The sequence below is a fragment of the Zeus faber genome (genome assembly GCF_960531495.2).
Source record: "Zeus faber genome assembly, chromosome: 20".
NCBI lineage: Eukaryota > Metazoa > Chordata > Actinopteri > Zeiformes > Zeidae > Zeus > Zeus faber.
Window position 1 is genome coordinate 25224951 of NC_137207.1, and position 19927 is coordinate 25244877.

Genomic DNA, 19927 nt, shown 5'->3' on the forward strand with positions numbered 1-19927 from the left:
TGGGTGGAGATTTCAGCTCAGAGGAGTGAGGAGAGATCTGACTTTCCTCCACCTGTCATAAGCCGTCGCTCTCTGAATGATATCAACTCTAAGCCATCCACTCATTCATTCATTCATTCATTCATCCATCCATCCATCCACCCGTCCTTCCACTTATTAATTTATTCATTCATCCATCCACCCATCCATTTATCAATTTATTAATTATTTTGTTCATTCATCCATCCAGCCATCATTCATTCATTCCCTCATCCATTCAATCATTCATACATTAATTAATTAAAACATTAATTAATCCCTTCGCCCATCCATCCATTCGTCCATCCATTAATTCATTCATTCATCCACCCATACATTCATCAACCCATTCGTTCATTCATCCATTAATTTATTCATTAATTCATTAATTCATCCATCCATCCATCAATCTATCCATCCATCCATCCATCCACCCATCCACCCATCCACCTATCATCAATCAATCCATCCATCCATTCATTCATGGATCCATTAATTAATACATTTATTCATCCCTTCATCCACCCATCCATAAATCAATCCTTTCATTCATGCATTCATTCATTCATTCATTCATCCATTAATCCATCCATCCATCCATTCATTTCTTCATTCCTTCATTCACCCAGTCATCCATCCATTCGTCCACTCATTCACCGATCTACCCATCCATTCATGCATTCATTCAGTCATTTGTCGACCAATTCATTCATCCATCCATCATCCATTAATTAATTAATTAATTCATACATTCTTTCACTCATTCATCCATCCATCCATCCATCCATCCACCCATCAATTAATTCCTTCATTCATTCCTTTATTCATCCATCCATCTATCCACCCATCAATTAATTCCTTCACTCATTCCTTCATTCATCCATCCATCCATCCATTCACCCATTCATTCATTCACCCATCCATTCATCCTGAATCATCTCCATGAAGGGAAGGTAAACTCTGTTTTCTGGTGGCAGCACACAAACATTATAGATTCGTTTGAATTGTAGCAGATTAATCGAATTTGATTGAATTGAAAACAAAAAAAGAAGAAGAAAATATAAATAACGATAAAAAGTTGAGAACATTTATAGAAAAAAAATAGCAAAAAGATACGAGAGCAGGCAGCGAAAGCAAAACAATAAATAATTGATTAAAACTGGTGAAACATCAATAAATAAAGAATTGATTAAAACGCAAAAAAATAAATGCAAATAAAAACGCAGTCCTGATGAAGTGAAAGGTGAAAAAAGTGGCGACAGCAGGAAAAAAACAAAACACATTAAATTGTTTAAAATGGGGGGAAAAAATTATAAATCAAGAAAAAATATTCAAAATCAAATCAAATCAAATCAAACGTGTGAGACCTGGCAACGTGAAGGCTGAGACAGGACGGGGTGGCGCAGGCGCTAGGACCCGGCACGCGTAGGCGCATCCCTCCATCCAGACCCAGAAGGAGGAGGAGGAGGAGGAGGAGGAGGAGGAGGAGGAGGAGGAGGAGGAGGCGTGTGCGCGCTGTGCACAAGGAGAGAACGGAGCTGGTGGAGCCCGGAGGAAGAGGACCAGAGCAGAGCCACTGCTGGACCCCACCGGACCCCCTGGAGAGACGGGCAGGAGCAGGGCGCACGGCCCCAGTGCGCACGGCGGTCGCTCCCGGCGGGCGCGCGGTGGTCCCGGGGCGCACGGTGGTCCCGGGGCGCACGGTGGTCCTGTCGGCTGGGTCGGTGGTCCTAGTGGTGCACGCTGGTCGGTCCTAGTCGGGGCACGGAGGTCCCGGTGGTCCAGGAGCGGCGGCGGCGGGGGGGGCCCGGGGGTGGGGGGTGGTGGGGATGAAGAGCGCACGGTGGAGCCGCGCGTCCCTGATGAATGGGATGTGAAGTGGGTCACGCAGGATAAACACGGAGCCCCCCGCAGCCCGCACGCCGCACGGTGACACGCTGCGAGAAGCGGCTTTACGCACGGAGCGGCGCTCACCAAGGCACAAAGGAAGCCTCGAGAGCAGACGTCAGGCCCCGGCGGAGGAGGCATGGACGGAAAGGACCGATCGGTTTGTCAAAGGACTGATTAGCAGCCATTGTTTCGCCTTATGAACTACATCCCTGCGCCAACTCGTCGCAAAACAGACTGTTTACTCCATCTGTTGCCTGGAGACCTCACTGGGATGCAGGACCATGGAGGGGAGAGACAGGTCGCCAGTAGGTGAGTTCCACTGGTGTAAGAGAGAGAGACAGGTTGCCATTAGGTGACTTGCATCCACGGGGAAGAGAGAGAGACAGGTTGCCAGTAGGTGAGTTACACTCATCGGAGAGGGAGACAGGTTGCCTTAAGGTGAGTTGCATTCACGGGGAAGAGAGAGAGACAGGTCCCTTAAGGTGAGTTGCATTCACGGGGAAGAGAGAGAGACAGGTCCCTTAAGGTGAGTTCCACTCACAACAGAGATAGACAGGTCGCCAGTGGGTAAGTTCCACTCATGTTAAAGAGAGAGAGAGACAGATTTCCAGGAGTGAGTTCCACTCATGTAAGAGAGAGAGAGAGACATGTTTTAAGTAGGTGAGTTAATTAGTAAGTAGTATTGTATCAGTAACGAGAAAATATCATAATCTGGTAAAAGTATATGAATAGTAACTAGTAACTATTATAGTCTGGTAATAGTATTATAATAGTAACTGGTAACTAAAATAGTATAGTAATAGTATAGTCATAGTAACTAGAATGATAACTAAATGATAACTAGAATAGTAGAAGATTCAAGAGGTAGTAATGGTATATTAATAGTAACTAGTAACTAGAATAGTACGGTAATAGTAACTAGTAACTATTATAGTCTGGTAATAGTATAATAATAGTAACAAGTAAATATTATATTCTGGTAATATTATACAAATAGTTACTAGTAATGGTAATTGTAACCAGTAACTAGTATAGTCTTGTTATAGTCTAGTTATAGTTACAAGTGACTACTATAGTCTGGTAATAGTATGTTGATAGTAACTAATGACTAGTATAATCTGGTACTAGCATAGTTATAGTAACTAGTAAAGTCTGGTTATAGTACTCGCAACTAGTAATAGTAACTAGTAAGTAGTAACTAGTAGAGTCCAGTAATAGTATAAAGATAGGATGGCAATAGTAACTTGTAACCAGTTTAGTCTGGTAGTAGTATGGTAATAGTAACTAGTAACTAGTATAATCTGGTAATAGTATAGTTAGAGTCATAGTAACTAGTATAGTCTGGTAAAAGTATAGTAATAGTAACTAGTAAATAGTATAGTCTGGTAATAGTATATAAATTGTAACTAGTAATAGTAACTAGTAAGTAGTAACTAGTAGAATCTGGTAATATTATGGTAATAGAAAACAAGTATAGTAATAGTAAGGAGAGCTGCAAGTGGCTATGAGCGGGCTCGCTTTTCGCACGTCATAGTATAGTAATTGTCACTTGTAATAGTAACCAGTAAGTAGCAACTTGTAGAGTCTGGATACAGTATAATAATAGTATAGTAATAGTAACTAGTATTTAGTAACAAGTTAAGTCTGGTAATAGTATAGCAATTGTAACTAGTATTCAGTCACATGTATAGTCTGGTAATAGTAGAGACATGGTATAGTTATAGTATAGTAATAGTAACAAGAATAGTATAGAAATAGTACAGTAATAGTAACTAGTATAGTATAGTAATAGTAACTAGTAACTAGAATAGTATATTATTAGTATAGTAGTAGTAATAGTAACGAGAATAGTAAAGTAACAGAAACTAGTATAGTAATAGTAACTAGTTACTAGAATAGTATAGTATAGTAATAGTAACTAGACTAATAATAGTAACTAGTATAGTGTAGTATAGTAACAGTATAGTAACTAGAATAGTATAGTCATAGTATAGTAACAGGATATTAATAGTAACTAGTAACTACAATACTATAGTATTGTATATTAATAGTAACTAGAATAGTATAGTTATAGTATATTAATAGTAACGAGTGACTTGAATAGTATAGGTGAAGTATAGTAATTGTTATTAGTAACTTGAATAGTATAATTATAGTATAGTAATAGTTACTAGTAACTAGAATAGTATAGTAATAGTATATTAATAGTAACTAGTAACTTGAACAGTATAGTAAAAGTATAGTAATTGTGATTAGTAACTTGAATAGTATAGTATTAGTATAGTAATAGTAACGCTGAAAAGCTTGTCTGTCTGCTTTGACAACAGCAGAATAGAAACAGACAATCCTCCGTCACTGTTGGTGTTCAGGAGGTTGGATGGAGCAGATGACTCATTCAGTGACGAAGCACTGGGCTTCTCCAGGACACACACACACACACACACACACACACACACACACACACACACACACACACACACACACACACACACACACACACCTGAAATCACACAATTGTGATGTCACCACACCATGAATGTATCTGGTATTGTATTATTTAAATATCTATATCCAGAGAAAGATGTGTATTCTAAAATATATGTATTTTAGATGTAAATATAGGCATTGATATTTGTTCCTCTTGCGCAGCGTTCATCATGGGACGGGCCCCCAGTGGCCCCCGGTGGCCACTGGGGGCCACCGGGTGCAGCTGCACCGGTTGCACCGTCTGAACTCGTCAGAACGCTCCTCACATTCATTTACAAAGGACAGACAATGTGTTGACGGTTGATCTCAGGCTCATATTACCCATAATTCCCTGCATGCATGTGTGGATCCTCCATGGTGGATCAACAGGAAGCGCTCAGCTGCTCTGGTTCAGGTGATGCCTCGGCGCCGCGACGCTGTAATAGATTCCACATGGAGCCTGGACAGATGGATGTCATCACATCATCCGGATAATATTTCTAATTCTGCCACGAGACAGGAAGTGGAAGTGGAAGCCGGCGTGACCTTTTGGGAATGGTCCGAAATGTGTGTATTTACTGCAGAAAGGGGATTTAATTGGAAAGAGAGTGGGAGGGGTGAAGCGAGGGAGAGAGGGGGGTTGTTTTATACCAGAAGTAGTGTTTTAAAGTGACTTGAAGTGAAAAAACAAAAACAAAAAAAAACATCCCCTAACTTCTCGACATTCCAGGACACATTTCCTCTACTTCACTGTGTATTTGTAGATCTGATCGGTTTTTTTCCCATAGTATTGACACAGTTAATGCCATGAAATTGTTGAATTTCAGTGCACGGTCCTAAAAACACGCCTGGTCACGTTTGAATGATTTGACGATTGATCAAAATTAAATGTAATTAATTCAAATTTAAATATAAATTGTCTGGCTATAATAAACTGTTGTGAGGATTATTTAAAAAAAATATCATATACATATCAAATTATATATTTTGTGAAAAGGTATTGGCTAATGTGTAAAAAAAAACAAATAAACAATCAAAAACAACAACAAAAACAAAAACTTGCTGCCGACCCCTACATTTCCTCCATGGACCCCTAGGGGGCCGCGCACGGCAGCTTGGGAACCCCTGCTGTTCTAGTCAATCTGTACCTCCTTTGAAACAGCTGGGGGGTTGGGATGCCCTACATTACAGAAGCATTACCGAGGGTGTGTGTGTGTGTGTGTGTGTGCGTGTGTGTGTGTGTGTGTGTGTGTGTGTGTGTTATCTTGGGATCCCCCCCCTTGATGCTCAGACCCCTGGAGTCGTGTTTCACTGTGTTTTTCTTTTTATTATTATTATTTCAGATATTATTTTTAGATATTTTATTCATTATTATATTCATACCATATTTGTATATATTATACTGTATTGATTATTAGTCCATTCATTTCAGTTGTTCCCTTTTTAGATCACAAAACAATTAAATAAATAAACGAATTACTGAATGAAATAAAAATCAATAAATTCATAATAAAAATGGGATAATAGAGAGAAAATAATTATAATAATGAATTAAATATTAAGTGAAATAATCATTTCATCTGCTGGGGCTCATTTTGCAGTTCAGAGGCAGTGGAGATGGATTTTTTGCCCCAAACTGTCATCTCATGGTCCTTTTTGGCTGTTCGTGTTTCTATTGGATCCCTAGTTTGGGGGTCTTCTACTGTAGGTCTGAGCAATTTCCCAATATTTTTTGACCAATACCTCAATATATACAGTATATAAGATAATTTGATGATATTTTGGGGATGACTCGAAACTTCAATGGAGGACGTGAAGAGATGAATGCAGATACAGTATGTCCAATTTAACTTTAATAACCGTAGTAGAAGAAGCTGAATATTTGCCGTCGTCAGGGGTTATTTTGGGATAACGACCGACTGGCTGGACATTATCCCTTACATATCACACAGCATTAGTTGGGATCAACTGTCCTGGAACCTAACCTCGATCCTGGTGATATTATCAACTAAGCTGCACACAATATTGACCAGCCAAGCTGAGTGTTTAACCATTGGTGGTAGGGTTTCCAGAAGCCAGTAGCCTTCCAGTAGCCCTCCAGATGTCAGTAGCCTTCCAGGAGCCTTCCAGAAGCCAGTAGCCTTCCAGTAGTCTTCCAGTAACCTTCCAATAGCTTCCAGAAGCCAGAAGCCTTCCAGTAGCCTTCCAGAAGCCAGAAGCCTTCCAAAAGCCAGTAGCCTTCCAAAAGCCAGTAGCCTTCCAGTAGCCTTCCAGTAGCTTTCCGGTAACCTCCAAGAGTACAGTGGCCTTCCAGGAGCCAGTAGCCTTCCAGTAGTCTTTCTGAAGCCAGTAGCCTTCCAGTAGTCTTTCTGAAGCCAGTAGCCTTCCAGTTGTCTTGCTGAAGCCAGTAGCCTTCCAGTAGTCTTTCTGAAGCCAGTAGCCTTCCAGTTGTCTTGCTGAAGCCAGTAGCCTTCCAGTAGTCTTTCTGAAGCCAGTAGCCTTCCAGTTGTCTTGCTGAAGCCAGTAGCCTTCCAGTTGTCTTGCTGAAGCCAGTAGCCTTCCAGTAGTCTTTCTGAAGCCAGTAGCCTTCCAGTTGTCTTGCTGAAGCCAGTAGCCTTCCAGTAGTCTTTCTGAAGCCAGTAGCCTTCCAGTTGTCTTGCTGAAGCCAGTAGCCTTCCAGTAGTCTTTCTGAAGCCAGTAGCCTTCCAGTAACCTTCCAATAGGCTTCCAGAAGCCAGAAGCCTGACAGTAGCCCCTCAGTAGCCAGTAGCCTTTCAGTAGCCCTACAGAAGCCAGTAGTCTTCCAGTATCCCCCCAGGTCCCAATGGCCTTCCAGTAGCCTTCCAGGACATTTAATACAGAAGAGACAGTTTTTTACAAAATTGGATTGGTTGAATTTGCATGAATTGTTACAATCGTAAAATCATGACTTTCCTGGAGGGGCTGTTAAGGGCTGAAACAGAGAGGCAGACAGGCAGACAGGCAGACAGACAGTCAGTGTGTCCTCACTACAGAAAGAACGAGTGATGCGACGGACCTGTTGTGTAGAGGCTGGACCCAGAAGCGAGGAGGCGGCGGCCTGGACGACACCTGAGAACCGTCTCCAGCGATAATGGCTCTTCTGCTCAGGGATGGGATGACCAGTCCATTAGAGGTGAAGAAAGGGAGAGGGAGAGAGAGGGAGGCTACAATCCAATTATTCCTGTCATTACTCCCTTTGTTTACACTCCATGAGAACTGAAAGGAGGATGGGGAGGAGGAGGAGGAGGAGTAGAAGAGAAAGAGGACCGTTTGGTGTGATTTGCCTCCTGCAGCGGTACAGGGTCTGGTCTGGGCTTCTTGTGCCGAGCTCCTGCAGCGTTGCTCCCTTTGAATGAATGGTTTTCTCTGCATCAATCCACCCAACATGAATGACAGATAATAACCGCTCTCATCTTGGACTCTCTGCTTTGTGCCCGGTTAGTAAGAGTGACCCCTCTTAATTTCACTGTTATTACAAGATTCAAGATTCAAGATTCAAGATTTTTATTTGTCACATACATATACATACTTCCATACATATATGCAGTGAAATGTAATAAGAACAACCCTAACCCTAACCCTAACCCTAAACCCTAACCCTAACCCTAACCCTACAAGTACAAGACTCTAAATGTGCTTCGTTATCGCTGCATCGGCGTGAGTCGATAACGCAGCAGAAGATTAAGACCTTTAAGCGCTGAACACGACCTGACCTGACCTGTGCTGACCTGAACCGACCTGACCTGACCTGAACTGACCTGACCTGGGCTGACCTGAACCGACCTGACCTGACCTGACCTGACCTGAACCGACCTGACCTGACCTGAACCGACCTGACCTGAACCGACCTGACCTGACCTGTGCTGACCTGAACCGACCTGACCTGACCTGACCTGACCTGAACCGACCTGACCTGACCTGAACTGACCTGACCTGTGCTGACCTGACCTGACCTGTGCTGACCTGACCTGACCTGTGCTGACCTGAACCGACCTGACCTGACCTGAACCGACCTGACCTGACCTGAACTGACCTGACCTGTGCTGACCTGAACCGACCTGACCTGACCTGACCTGACCTGTGCTGACCTGTGCTGACCTGACCTGACCTGACCCGACCTGACCTGAAATGAAATGACCCTTTAAGCTGAAACGCACCCAACGGCAAATTCTAGAAGTGGTTGCCAACTTACAAGATGGTTGCCGCCTGCTTTCACATCCATCACGTCCTCCAGCTACATGCTAATGCTAACACCAGCTGGTGGCGCCTTCTTGTGACACTACATAGAAGTACAATGGAAGACTTGACGAGATTCAAGATTCAAGAGGTTTATTCGTCACATACATGACCTGACCTGATGAGGGAGGATCTGTCCAGTTACACATTACTAACAGGAAATAGGTTCGTTTAGAGTCGTTTGCTGGCAAACAAAATGGTTGCCGAATAATTTTCACGCTTTTAATCATAATTGAGTAGAATCAATAGATAAATCAACAAACTGACACATTGATCGCTGGCTGACGACGCCAACTCCAGACCACACGAGCTCCCCGACAATGGACCAAATCTGGTTGCCCGGGGCAACTGGGCAAACCGTTATTGTCAGGCCCCGGCGTCTCAGCGAGTTAGCATGATGGATGAAGTCATAGAGCCTAAAAAAAAAAAAAAGAAAACCCATAAAGGAGCGAGCCAATAATGTCCCCCCCCCCCCGAGGCCAAGGGGACCGACAGGAGCTGGACGTCCGCCAGCGGCTTTCACCGGATCCGTCTCCGCTCTCATCTCCTGCCAAGGGTTGATCAAAGAGAGGTCACGTGACCTTCCCCCCGCACCCGCCTCCACCCTCCGTTTTTACACCAACATTATTATTTTGGACGTCAGGACATGGATGTCGCGGGTTTGTTTTGTTTTTTTAATTCCTCCCGTTTTTGGGATCACTGCAGCATTTAAAAGCCCAATCGATAACATTGGACAATTAGCGACAATTATTGTGCGACGCTGTGGAATACCGGATTCTGATCGGTCGATAACGGCAATCAGCAGTCCCTTATTTCTGAATATTGACCGCTGATCTGTCAATGACCGTTGCCGCGAGCGACCACTTCTCCTCCTGGTTTCACGTCCCTCACGTCACTCCGCCTACATGCTAATACTAATAGCTCCACCTTGGGACGCTGCATAGGAGCTACAATGAAAGATTGGCTGTGGATATGTACAACTTCACATTAATAACACTAAATAGATTTGTCATACGTCAAGTGTGTAGTTTTTTGTCGAGGGAATATTTGCCTACTTTGTAATTTGTATTTGCAGAAGTTCCTAAACCAGACGCAATAGATAAAACAAATAAAATAACGGATTAAGAGGGGTTATTCTGATGATAAAAAGCGACTGGCTGCACATTATCCCTTACATAGCACCCTCTAAAGGAAGACATAGAAACTACACCAACATTGCCAAACAAATAAAATATTACTGATTGCTCCTTTACAGCAGTGTTTCTCAAATGGCGGTACTCGTACCCTTAGGGGTACTACGGCGGTACTACGTGGGGTAGTCTGAAGATGAAAAAAAATGTATAAAAAAATGTTGGTTATAATATAAAAAAAAAAAACACACACATACGACGCACATACAGTACATTGTTTATGTTCATTTTGTTTTTCTCCCAGTGCCAGTGAAGGGAGTGCTCAGCTGACTTAGCGCTGGTTCACTAATAAAAATAAGTTTGAGAAGCGCTCCTTTAGAAACGCTGCCGCTGTCGCTGTGAATGGAACGAGGGAGGGAGCGGGGGTCAACTCGCACAGGCTTCAGAATAATTTGGAATTGCTCGACCGGGGGCGGGGTGGTGCATTAATATGGAGAGGGGGGTTCCCAACCCTCATCTCTATGTGGGACAGCAAGGCATCGTGGGAGATGAGCGCTGGTGCACGTGGCCGAGCACAGACCCGGTGTGTGTGTGTGGAGCTCTACAGCTGCTTCCTGGGACCGAGAGCGACACAAGGAGGCCCGGACGGAGACGGAGACACACACACACACACACACACACACACACACACACACACACACACACACACACACACACACACACACACACACACACACACACACACACACACACACACCACACACCAAAGGCCTCGCAGGTGAATGCCCACACATAAACAAGTGTTCTTGTGTAAAAATGCATCTTGGCTCCTACGTAACACACTCCCACACTCTATTGAAAAGCACACGCACACACACGCACACATGCAGACGCACACACACACACACACACACTCACACACACACACAGATATATAACGATGGCTCCAGCAGAGATCCCATGTATATATGTACTTACTAAGGTATATTCAGTTTTGGAAACTTTTGACTCCGCTACGTTTCAACGGAATATCTGTACTTTTTCCTTTCTATGTAAATTTCTAACACAGTCTTTACTTTAGTGTTTTTAACGATCAGGATTTACATTTATATTTGCATATATCGGTAAAGGATCATGACTCTACCTATTTACAGTGTCAGTATTTTATTGTCGATTTAAATCATGATCCGCATGAGCAGGCTCAGGAAAACTTTGTGTATTAGAGACTAAGTACCTCTAAGATCCAGGGTGTATATATATTGGTTTTGCTTTTACTGGAGTAGGAATATAAATGTGGTACTTTCTGTGTCAGGGTATTTGTATTTTTACTTCAGTAAAAGCTCAGAGTACTTCTCCCACCACCCTCTCATTTCTCCACCGCCCCCCGAATCTACATAACTTTATCGGCACACACTTAGAAAGTGCTGTGTAGAAGATCCTGGTTTGAGTCTCCAGCATTTTAAATATCCCATAATCAGGTTGTGAGGAGGAAATGATGCTAATGCACCGTCCCCCGGGGGGTGAGGCGGGTGAGGGGGTGAGGCGGGTGAGGGGGGTAGGGGGGGGTTGTTCTGTTTTTGCCCGAGGAGCCGACTAACGTGATTATACCAGATTCAGCCGGCCCAGGATGGAGGGACTGGGTGGAGGCGTGGATGGGATTAAGGGTGGAAGAGTGGAACGGTGGAAGGATTGAAGGGCTTAAGGGTGGAAGGGCTGAAGGATGGAGGGATGGATCACCCATCCATCCCTCCATCCTTCAGCCCTTCCAGATAGATAGACAGATAGAGGGGATGGAAGGCGGAAAGGATGGAAGGGTGGAAGGGTGGATGGATGGATGTAAGGGTGGATGGATGGATGTAAGGGTGGAAGGGTGGATGGATAGATGTAAGGGTGGATGGATGGATGTAAGGGTGGAAGGGTGGATGGATAGATGTAAGGGTGGAAGGATAGAGGGATGGAAGGGTGGACGGATAGGGGTGTAGAAGGATGGACAGGATGGATGGGTGGATGGATGGAGGGAAGGGTGGGTGGATAGATGTTAGGGTGGAAGGATGGAAGGGTGGACGGATAGCGGGAAGGATGGAAGGGTGGATGGATGGATATAAAGATGGATGGGCGGACGGATGGATGGAAGGGTGGATGGATAGACGGATGGAAGATGGGAAGGAGGAAGGGTGGGTGGATAGAGGGATGGATGGAAGGGTGGAAGGATGAACGCCTTTGGAGAAACCTTTGGAAGTCCGGTGACCGTCGGCCATGTTGGAAAACCTTTGGTGTCTTGGGTGACAGGAAGTCCACACTGAGCACGCTCAGCACGAGGAAATCCGTGTCCAGGTCGTGTCAGCAGGTGCACAGCATCGTCCCTGCTGCAGTGTCCACTCATCTGTTGGTCCTCCGAATCAGAATCAGAATAGTCTTTATTGCCAAGTGCGTTTACACGAACAAGGAATTTGTCTTTGTGTTTGGTGCATCCATGAAACATAAATGTAAAACAATATGTAAAATATCACTGAAATATATAAAAAGATGTAAAATATATATAAAGCTGTATAGTTTGTGCAGGAATGTACACATTTTCAGTAAAAAGTGTAAGAGTATGTGCAATGTTCAAGGATAAAGTCCAGAGAATGAGGAATGTGCGTAAATGTAACGCATTGACATTCGGTACTCATTCAGTACTCAATTAGTACTCATTCAGTGTAAGGCATAGTGGGGGAGGGGCCTTGTTGATGAGGCCAGTTGCAGAGGGGAAGAGACTGTTGCTGTGGCGAGAGGTTTTGGCCTTGTTGGAGCAGCCTCCTGCCAGAGGGAAGTGTTTCAAGGAGTTTGTGTCCGGGGTGGGAGGGGTCAGCCACCAGCTTACCTGCCCACCTCAGGGTCCTTGAGGCGGGCAGGTCCTGGAGGCGGGCAGGTCCTTGAGGTGTACAGGTCCTGGAGAGATGGCAGATTGCAGCCAATCACCTTCTCAGCAGAGCGAATGACACGCTGCGGTCTGCCCTTGTCCTGGGTGGTTGCAGCAGCGTACCAGGTGGTGATGGAGGAGGTGAGAACGGACTCAATGATGGAGGTGTAGAAGTGCACCATCATCGTCTCTGGCAGGTTGAACTTCCCCAGCTGCCGGAAGTACGTCCTCTGCCGGACTTTCTTGACGGTGGAGCTGATGTTCAGCTCCCACTCGAGATCCTGGGAGATGATGGTTCTCAGGAAGCGACAGGACTCCACAGAGTCGACTGGGGAGTCACACAGGGTGATGGGGGTGATGGGGGTGAGTGGGGCTGCGTTCTTCCTGAAGTCCACAGCCACTCTCCACTGTCTTCACAGCGTTGAGCTCCAGGTTGTTCTGGCTGCACCAGGTCACCAGATGGTCAAGCTCCCACCTGTAGACGGACTCATCCCCACCAGAGATGAGTCCAATGAGGGGTGGTGTCGTCCGCAAATTCCAGGAGCTTTACAGACTGGTGGCTGGAGGTGCAGCTGTTGGTGTTCAGGGAGAAGAGCAGAGGAGAAAGAACAGCAGCCTTGAGGGGAACCGGTGCTGATGGTCCGGGAGTCAGAGAAGTGTTTTCCCATTGCTGCTTCCTGTCAGACAGGAAGTCCGTGATCCACCTGCAGGTGGAGTCAGTCACGCTCAGCTGGGAGAGCTCGTCCTGCAGAAGAGCCGGGATGATCGTGTTAAAGGCGGAGCTGAAATCCACAAACAGGTTCCTGAGGAGTCCAGGTGCTGGAGGATGAAGTGGAGGGCCAAGTTTACTGCATCGTCTACTGACCAGTTGGCTCTGTAGGCGAACCGCAGGGGGTCCAGGAGAGGGTCTGTGATGGATTTGAGGTGGGAAAGCACAAGGCGTTCAAAAGACTTCATCACCACAGAGGTCAGGGAAGTGGGAAGTGGACAGGAAGTGATGCACCCAGAGAGACAGGAAGTGATACAGCCAGAGAGACAGGAAGTAATACACCCAGAGAGACAGGAAGTGAGACACCCAGAGAGACAGGAAGTGATACACACCCAGAGATGAGCTGACAGGAAGTCTGATCCCAGGATTCCTGCTCCCTATGGTGATCACATTGATTAGGTGTTTAGTTTAATAAAATTATAAATAAATCAACTTACATTACATTGATCAGACGCTTTTATCCAAAGCGACTTAGAATTATTCAAACACCGACGGATGCAGCCATCAGGAGCAATTAGGGGTTAAGTGTCTTGCTCAAGGACACTACAGCTGCTAGAGGGAGGAGCCTGGGATCAAACCAGCAACCTTTAGATGACTAGACGACCAGCTCTACCTCCTGAGCTGCCGTCCCCACCTCCAGGCCAATTTAAAATTAAAACATTAAAATAATTTGAATCTGATACAATCCAATTCTGTCATTTATCATCTCAATTTTGGAATCAATATGAAAATTCAGATAGTAATATCTATCCGTAGTCAGAGCAATACCTATTTGATTATTAATAACAATAATAATAATAATAATAATAATAATAATAATAATATGTCATTTTCTTTTATCCCTGCTCTCTGTGAAACCGCCAAAAATCGTTGTTTTTGTTTTTGAAGTGCCCCAGGAATACATCACACGTCAGGCGTGAAACTGAAAAGTAGAAATTCTCCTTATGAATGAAATGTCAATATGGATATTGAATGGAATCGTGAAATCCTGCCCAATACCCAGCCCCAGAAAACACATATGGACGCTCCAACATGTAAACAAACACACGCACAGTCTCTCACACACACACACACACACACACACACACACACACACACACACACACACACACACACACACACACACACACACACACAGTGAATCACTCCAACATCCCTGCTGTTCCTGCAGCAACACACAAACGCATCACAGTGTCAGAGATGTGTTGTGGGAAATTCTGCCCCTACTGACAGAGAAGGGGTGTTACAACAACAAGCCCAAAAGGTTCAAAATCTGTCCAACCGATCCTGCAGCCACTTCCTGTCTACAGAGTGGGTGTGGGAGGGGCCAAGGTGTCAGTCAGGTGTAGAATGGAAGTATCAGGTGTTCGCAAAGTTACTCCCAGTTTAAGTAGTTGAGTGGGCGTGGCTCTGAGCTGTAGGGGGCAGGACCTAAGAAGTGCGACCGATCAAAAATGTAGCTCATAGCGTAGATTTTTGCGGGGGCGAGGAGCCACGCCTACATGTCACCTGACAGCTGACGGTCTGATGACGCATACCAACCACAACTCTTCCACTCAACAAGGCAGACTATTTAAATGCACTCCAACACCCTTTAACACCGCTGGCCGAAGCTGAATCGTCCCACCTCCACCGCAGCCACCACCGCAGCCTCCACCGCAACCTCCACCCCAGCCTCCACCTACAGCATCAGAAAAGAACACTGAATCAGTATGAATGTTGGCTCCATTCTGGGACCCACAGGGGGCAGTACTCCCTGCGTCGTAGCCAGGCTTGTCTTGCAGGAACTGCAACGGAGCCTTTACCAAACATACCAGTATGCATATCATATTAACGTATGATGGGAAATAATATAAATAAATGTGACAAAGTGTTCTCAACTGAAATGCCATCCAGTCAATCCGTTTCAACGTCATGCTGCTTCCTTCTCAGACCCGCTCCAGTGTTCAGTCGTATTCACTGAAACCATGGAAACTGCTGTTATAAACATGGATATCTCTGGTTTTAGATTCCACCTGGCTTTGTGATTTCCTTTGGTAATATTGTGAAATATTGATTGATTGTGACTGATAATGACCAACAGTGAATCGTTTACAAAACGTGAGTCACCTCTCTCCGCGTTGCTTTCTTGTGTTTCTCCTCTCAGTCTGCCGCCCAGCGTCAAGGCGAGCCTGTCCCTCTCTCCATCGGGGCCGGGGGGCCCGGGGGGCCGGGTGGGCAGCGGTGGCGGCGGCGGTAGCGGCTCGCCCACATCCAAGATGGCGTATTGTGGCGGGGCTCCGGTGGAGGACATGCAGGCCCTGGCCATCACCTCGCTGACGGCCGCCGACGTGGCCAAACACTACGAGCACATCAGGGAGCTGGGGAAGGGCACGTATGGCAAGGTGGACCTGGTGGCCCACCGGACCCAGGGTGAGGGACCACTTACTGCCAACAGTTACCACACCAGTTACACCACTTATACCATTTAGACCAGTTACACAGAGTCGGTGACATTTCCCATTCAAATTGAATTTTCTGCTGCCAGCTGCTTTATAAATAACTCGGGGACAGATTTGTGAAAGTGTGCTTCATGACAATTACAGCAGAGGAAATATTTATCTGATGTTCAGGCTTAGCGGCTTCACTGATGGAGACAGGCTCAGCGGAGAATCACTAATTAACAAGGATGGTGCGTGCGCGCGTGCGTGCGTGCGTGCGTGCATGTGTGTCCTCCGTCACAGGGACCAAGATGGCGCTGAAGTTCGTCACCAAGAACAAGACGAAGCTGAAGAACTTCCTGCGGGAGTTCAGCCTGACGGGCTCCCTGAGCTGCAGCCCCTTCATCATCAAGGTCCTGGACATCCTGTTCGAGACGGAGGACAGCTACGTGTTCGGACAGGAGTACGCCCCGGCTGGAGACCTCTTCGACATTATCCCCCCCCAGGTACCTCGGGCGCCACCGGGTTCGCCCCGCCGAGCGCTCTGCAGGGCTTGGAACAGGAGAATCAACGCTAAAGATGGCGTCAGCAGAAAACCTTTGCCCTTGGTCCTTCGGTCATGAGGCAGTCGTGCTGAGAATTGTCCACCCTCACTCTCAGGTTCACGCTTGTCTGTCTTTTGGGCTGTTCAGGGTAAATGCCTGCGTAGAAGTATAAAAAGCTCTGACAACGGTGTCTTTTGAAACCACACGTAAAGGTGCAACAGTGGACAATGAAACTGCTACGACGGCTAAGAAGCCCCGTGGAGGAGAAGCATTATGTGTGGCGATGTTTGTGTAGTTGCTATGGCTTCCTTCAGGGGGCGCTATTTGTTGGCAATCGTCACATTTGGTCCACACCGTGCGTACCGGAAATGAAACCGGTGAAGCCCATAATATCGTCCATTATCCCTTGCGTAGCGCCCTCTAAAGGACGCCATCGGAACTACGCAAACATTGGCCAACCATGGTGCTCGTCCTCCGCCCGTGCTTCTGAGCCTCGGTGGCAGAGGGTCTCGCTGAATGTTTGTCCATGAAACCAGTTTAGGGACTTGCGTGGTGCGGTGGTGCAGGTTACGAGTTGAGATTGACGGGTCTGGTGTTGGGGGCGTTTTCTCGGGGCGAGTCCGGACTGTTTGGAGGGTGTGACTGGTGTACCGGCCCGGGGCCAGGGAGCCTAGGTGGTGCTCGGTCCAGTTCCGCGTCTAAAAACCGCGGACAGCTGCCTTCTGCCGGGAAAACTGCCGATCCCCAGCAGCCGAGCGGCCCCCAGCATGGGAGCCTGCGCCGCCCTGTCTGCAGTGACCGCTGACACAACGAAAAACTAAATATTACCTCTTGCAGCTCCAACCCTCTTTGTTGTGTGCACTTCAGAAGTGCGTGTGAACACGACCTCAACATGCTGATGCATAGTACACAGCGACTCCGTGTTTGGGGCCTTATCGCGTTGTCAACTTGACGTCAGCCTTCACCAAGATGGCGTCCCGATAAACATATGCCTCCTTGGGGGACTTAGGTTTCCTCACGACCGCCTCTCAACCAACCAGCGTCCAGCGTGCGGGCCCGAGCTCCTCCAATCAGCCGCCTCGCCCCTAACGAGCTCTCCCGGGAGCCGGGACTCGTCTCAATCCCAGAGTATCTTCGGGGTTTGTTTCTTCCTCCACTCGCGGTCGCTTGTCGCTGCGTCTCTGGGAGTTCCGCGACTTCAAGGTTCCTTCTCGCGGCTCATTAAAAAAAAAAAAGAAAACAGGCGACTGGAAGTCACGTTTGATCCAGTTTTGTTTGGCTCTTTCCCTCTCCCCCCGCCGCTCGCTTCTTCTCGACCCACTTTCCTCTTCCCTCGCTCCTGTTCCCCCGTTTTTTATCCGTCTTCCTCTTTCCTCCGTTCAACCCGGCTTCCTGTCAATGAGAGTCCGCCTCGTCCATTTCTGCCCTTCACTCCTCCACCACAATCACCTTCCCTAATATTACCATCCATCAGGTGTTGATCATATCCATCCATCCATCCATCCATCCATCCATCCATCCATCCATCCATCTTTCTGTCTGTTTACCTTTCTGTCTCACATCTTTATTGATCTCTATTGATCTTTCTTTCCCTTTTTCTCTCCGTCCCTGTCCCTCTATATTCTGCCTCACCGTCTGTCTATCTATGAGTCTGTCTTTTTGCCTTTCTCTCTATTGGTCCCTCTGTCTTTCAGTCTATCTGTCCATCGATCCGTCCATAACTCTCCCTATCTGTCGTTCTGTCAGTCCACCTGTCTCCCTCTCTGTCTGTGTCTAACTATCTATAATTCTGTCCCTCTGTCTCTTTCTGTCTATCCATCTATGTGTCCACCAGGCTCTGTCTGCATCTCTGACTCTTTATCTCTCTCTCTCTCTCTCTCTCTCTCTCTCCCTCTCTCTCTCCTTCTCTCTCTCTAACCCTCCCCCCCCCTCTCTCTCTCTCTCTCTCTCTTCCTCCAGGTTGGTCTTCCAGAGGACATGGTGAAGCGCTGCATGCAGCAGCTGGGTTTAGCGCTGGACTTCATGCACAGTAAGCAGCTCGTCCACCGGGACGTCAAGCCAGAGAACGTCCTTCTGTTTGACCGCGAGTGCCGGTGCGTCAAGCTGGCCGACTTTGGGATGACGCGCCGCGTGGGCTGCCGGGTGAAGCGGGTCAGCGGCACCATCCCCTACACAGCGCCCGAGGTGTGCAGCGCCAGCCGCTCGGAGGGCTTTCTTGTGACCACCAGCCTGGACGTGTGGGCCTTCGGCGTGCTGGTCTTCTGCATGCTGACGGGGAACTTCCCCTGGGAGGCTGCACTGCCGGCCGACGCCTTCTACGAGGAGTTCCGACGCTGGCAGAAGGCCGGCTGCCCCGTGGGCACCTACCCGTCGCAGTGGCGGCGCTTCACCGACGACGCCCTCCGCATGTTCCAGCGGCTGCTGGCGGCCGAGCCCGAGAAGCGCTGCGGCGTCAAGGACGTCTTCTGCTTCATCAAGTACGAGCTGGTGAGCGAGCTGCGGCGCCGGGCGTCCTGCCGCGCCAAGCGGGGCGAGCGCTCCTCCTCCGCCATGTGCGCAGCCGCCTCCTCCTCTTCCTCTTCGTCACGCTCCTCCCACCGGCACCCTGAGCCATCCACCCCTCCGGGGACGTCCTGCCTCCGCCCGGCTCCGCTGAAACGCAGCGTCCTGTCGGACCCGCTGTCCCCCCGGGACGAGGCCAGCCAGCACCACTCCCCCGGCCGGGACAAGAACAAGAGTCAGATGGTGATGGCCACCGCCATCGAGATCTGCGTGTGACTGCGCCTTCGTGGCTTCATGGCGTCTCTGGGTGTTTTAGTGTAGCGGCGGTCTGAACACCGTTAGCGCTGGACTCCAGAGGGGCTCCAGTCAAAATGGCGGCCAGGCCATTTGTGTGCCCGAGTCGCAGCCGGAATGCAAATCACAGAGTTCTGGAACACTCATTAGCCGCTTCATTCTCTCTTTACGATTGTTAAATAAACACTCCACCCGACGTGCAGCCGCAGACGGCGCGTGGGAGACCGCTGATGTTTGTTTTCGCTAGAACTTTATTCTGTCGTTTTGCTCCGTTCCGCCCACACACTGTGTGGATCTCACTAACTATTCTAAAATTAGACCCAAAGGAAACCAGATCAAACAGTAGTTCTGGTAAAAACATCCCATCTTCTCTCTCGTCTTTCTGCACCTATAATTAGAATCCCCAGGGAGGCCCGGACTCCAGCTGGCCAGGCTCTCGAGTGGAACCTGCCAGACGACGGCCAGAGAACTGATGGAGAAACCGCCGACTGACACATCACGGCACAGACTAAAGGAATGAGAGATATGAAGACTAAAGACGAACGAAAGATATCAACACCATCCAAACGGTGAATATAAAAGTCAGCCTCATGTAGCAGTTTGTCAGTTTGCTCTTTCAAACGTTGGGTTCAGGCATCATCTCAGGACATTTCCAGCGGCTCACCTCCTGTTTCATCCGCGGGGTCAAAGGTGTCTTCCCGGGTTCATCTTTTCAAAGGAAATCCAGGAGATGA

The 19927-nt window shown here is 47.4% G+C and overlaps 1 protein-coding gene across 1 annotated transcript; it reads left to right on the forward strand.

Moving 5' to 3' along the window:
* Nucleotides 1–1923: 1923 nt before the first annotated feature.
* Nucleotides 1924–19175, forward strand: sbk1 (SH3 domain binding kinase 1; the record flags this gene model as incomplete). The annotated part of the gene is made up of 4 exons (XM_080021372.1): nt 1924–2217; nt 15579–15844; nt 16156–16358; nt 18357–19175. Exons 1-4 carry the CDS (start codon nt 2105–2107, stop codon nt 19173–19175), a joined length of 1401 nt encoding a protein of 466 aa, XP_079877498.1. The 5' UTR covers nt 1924–2104.
* Nucleotides 19176–19927: the final 752 nt, after the last annotated feature.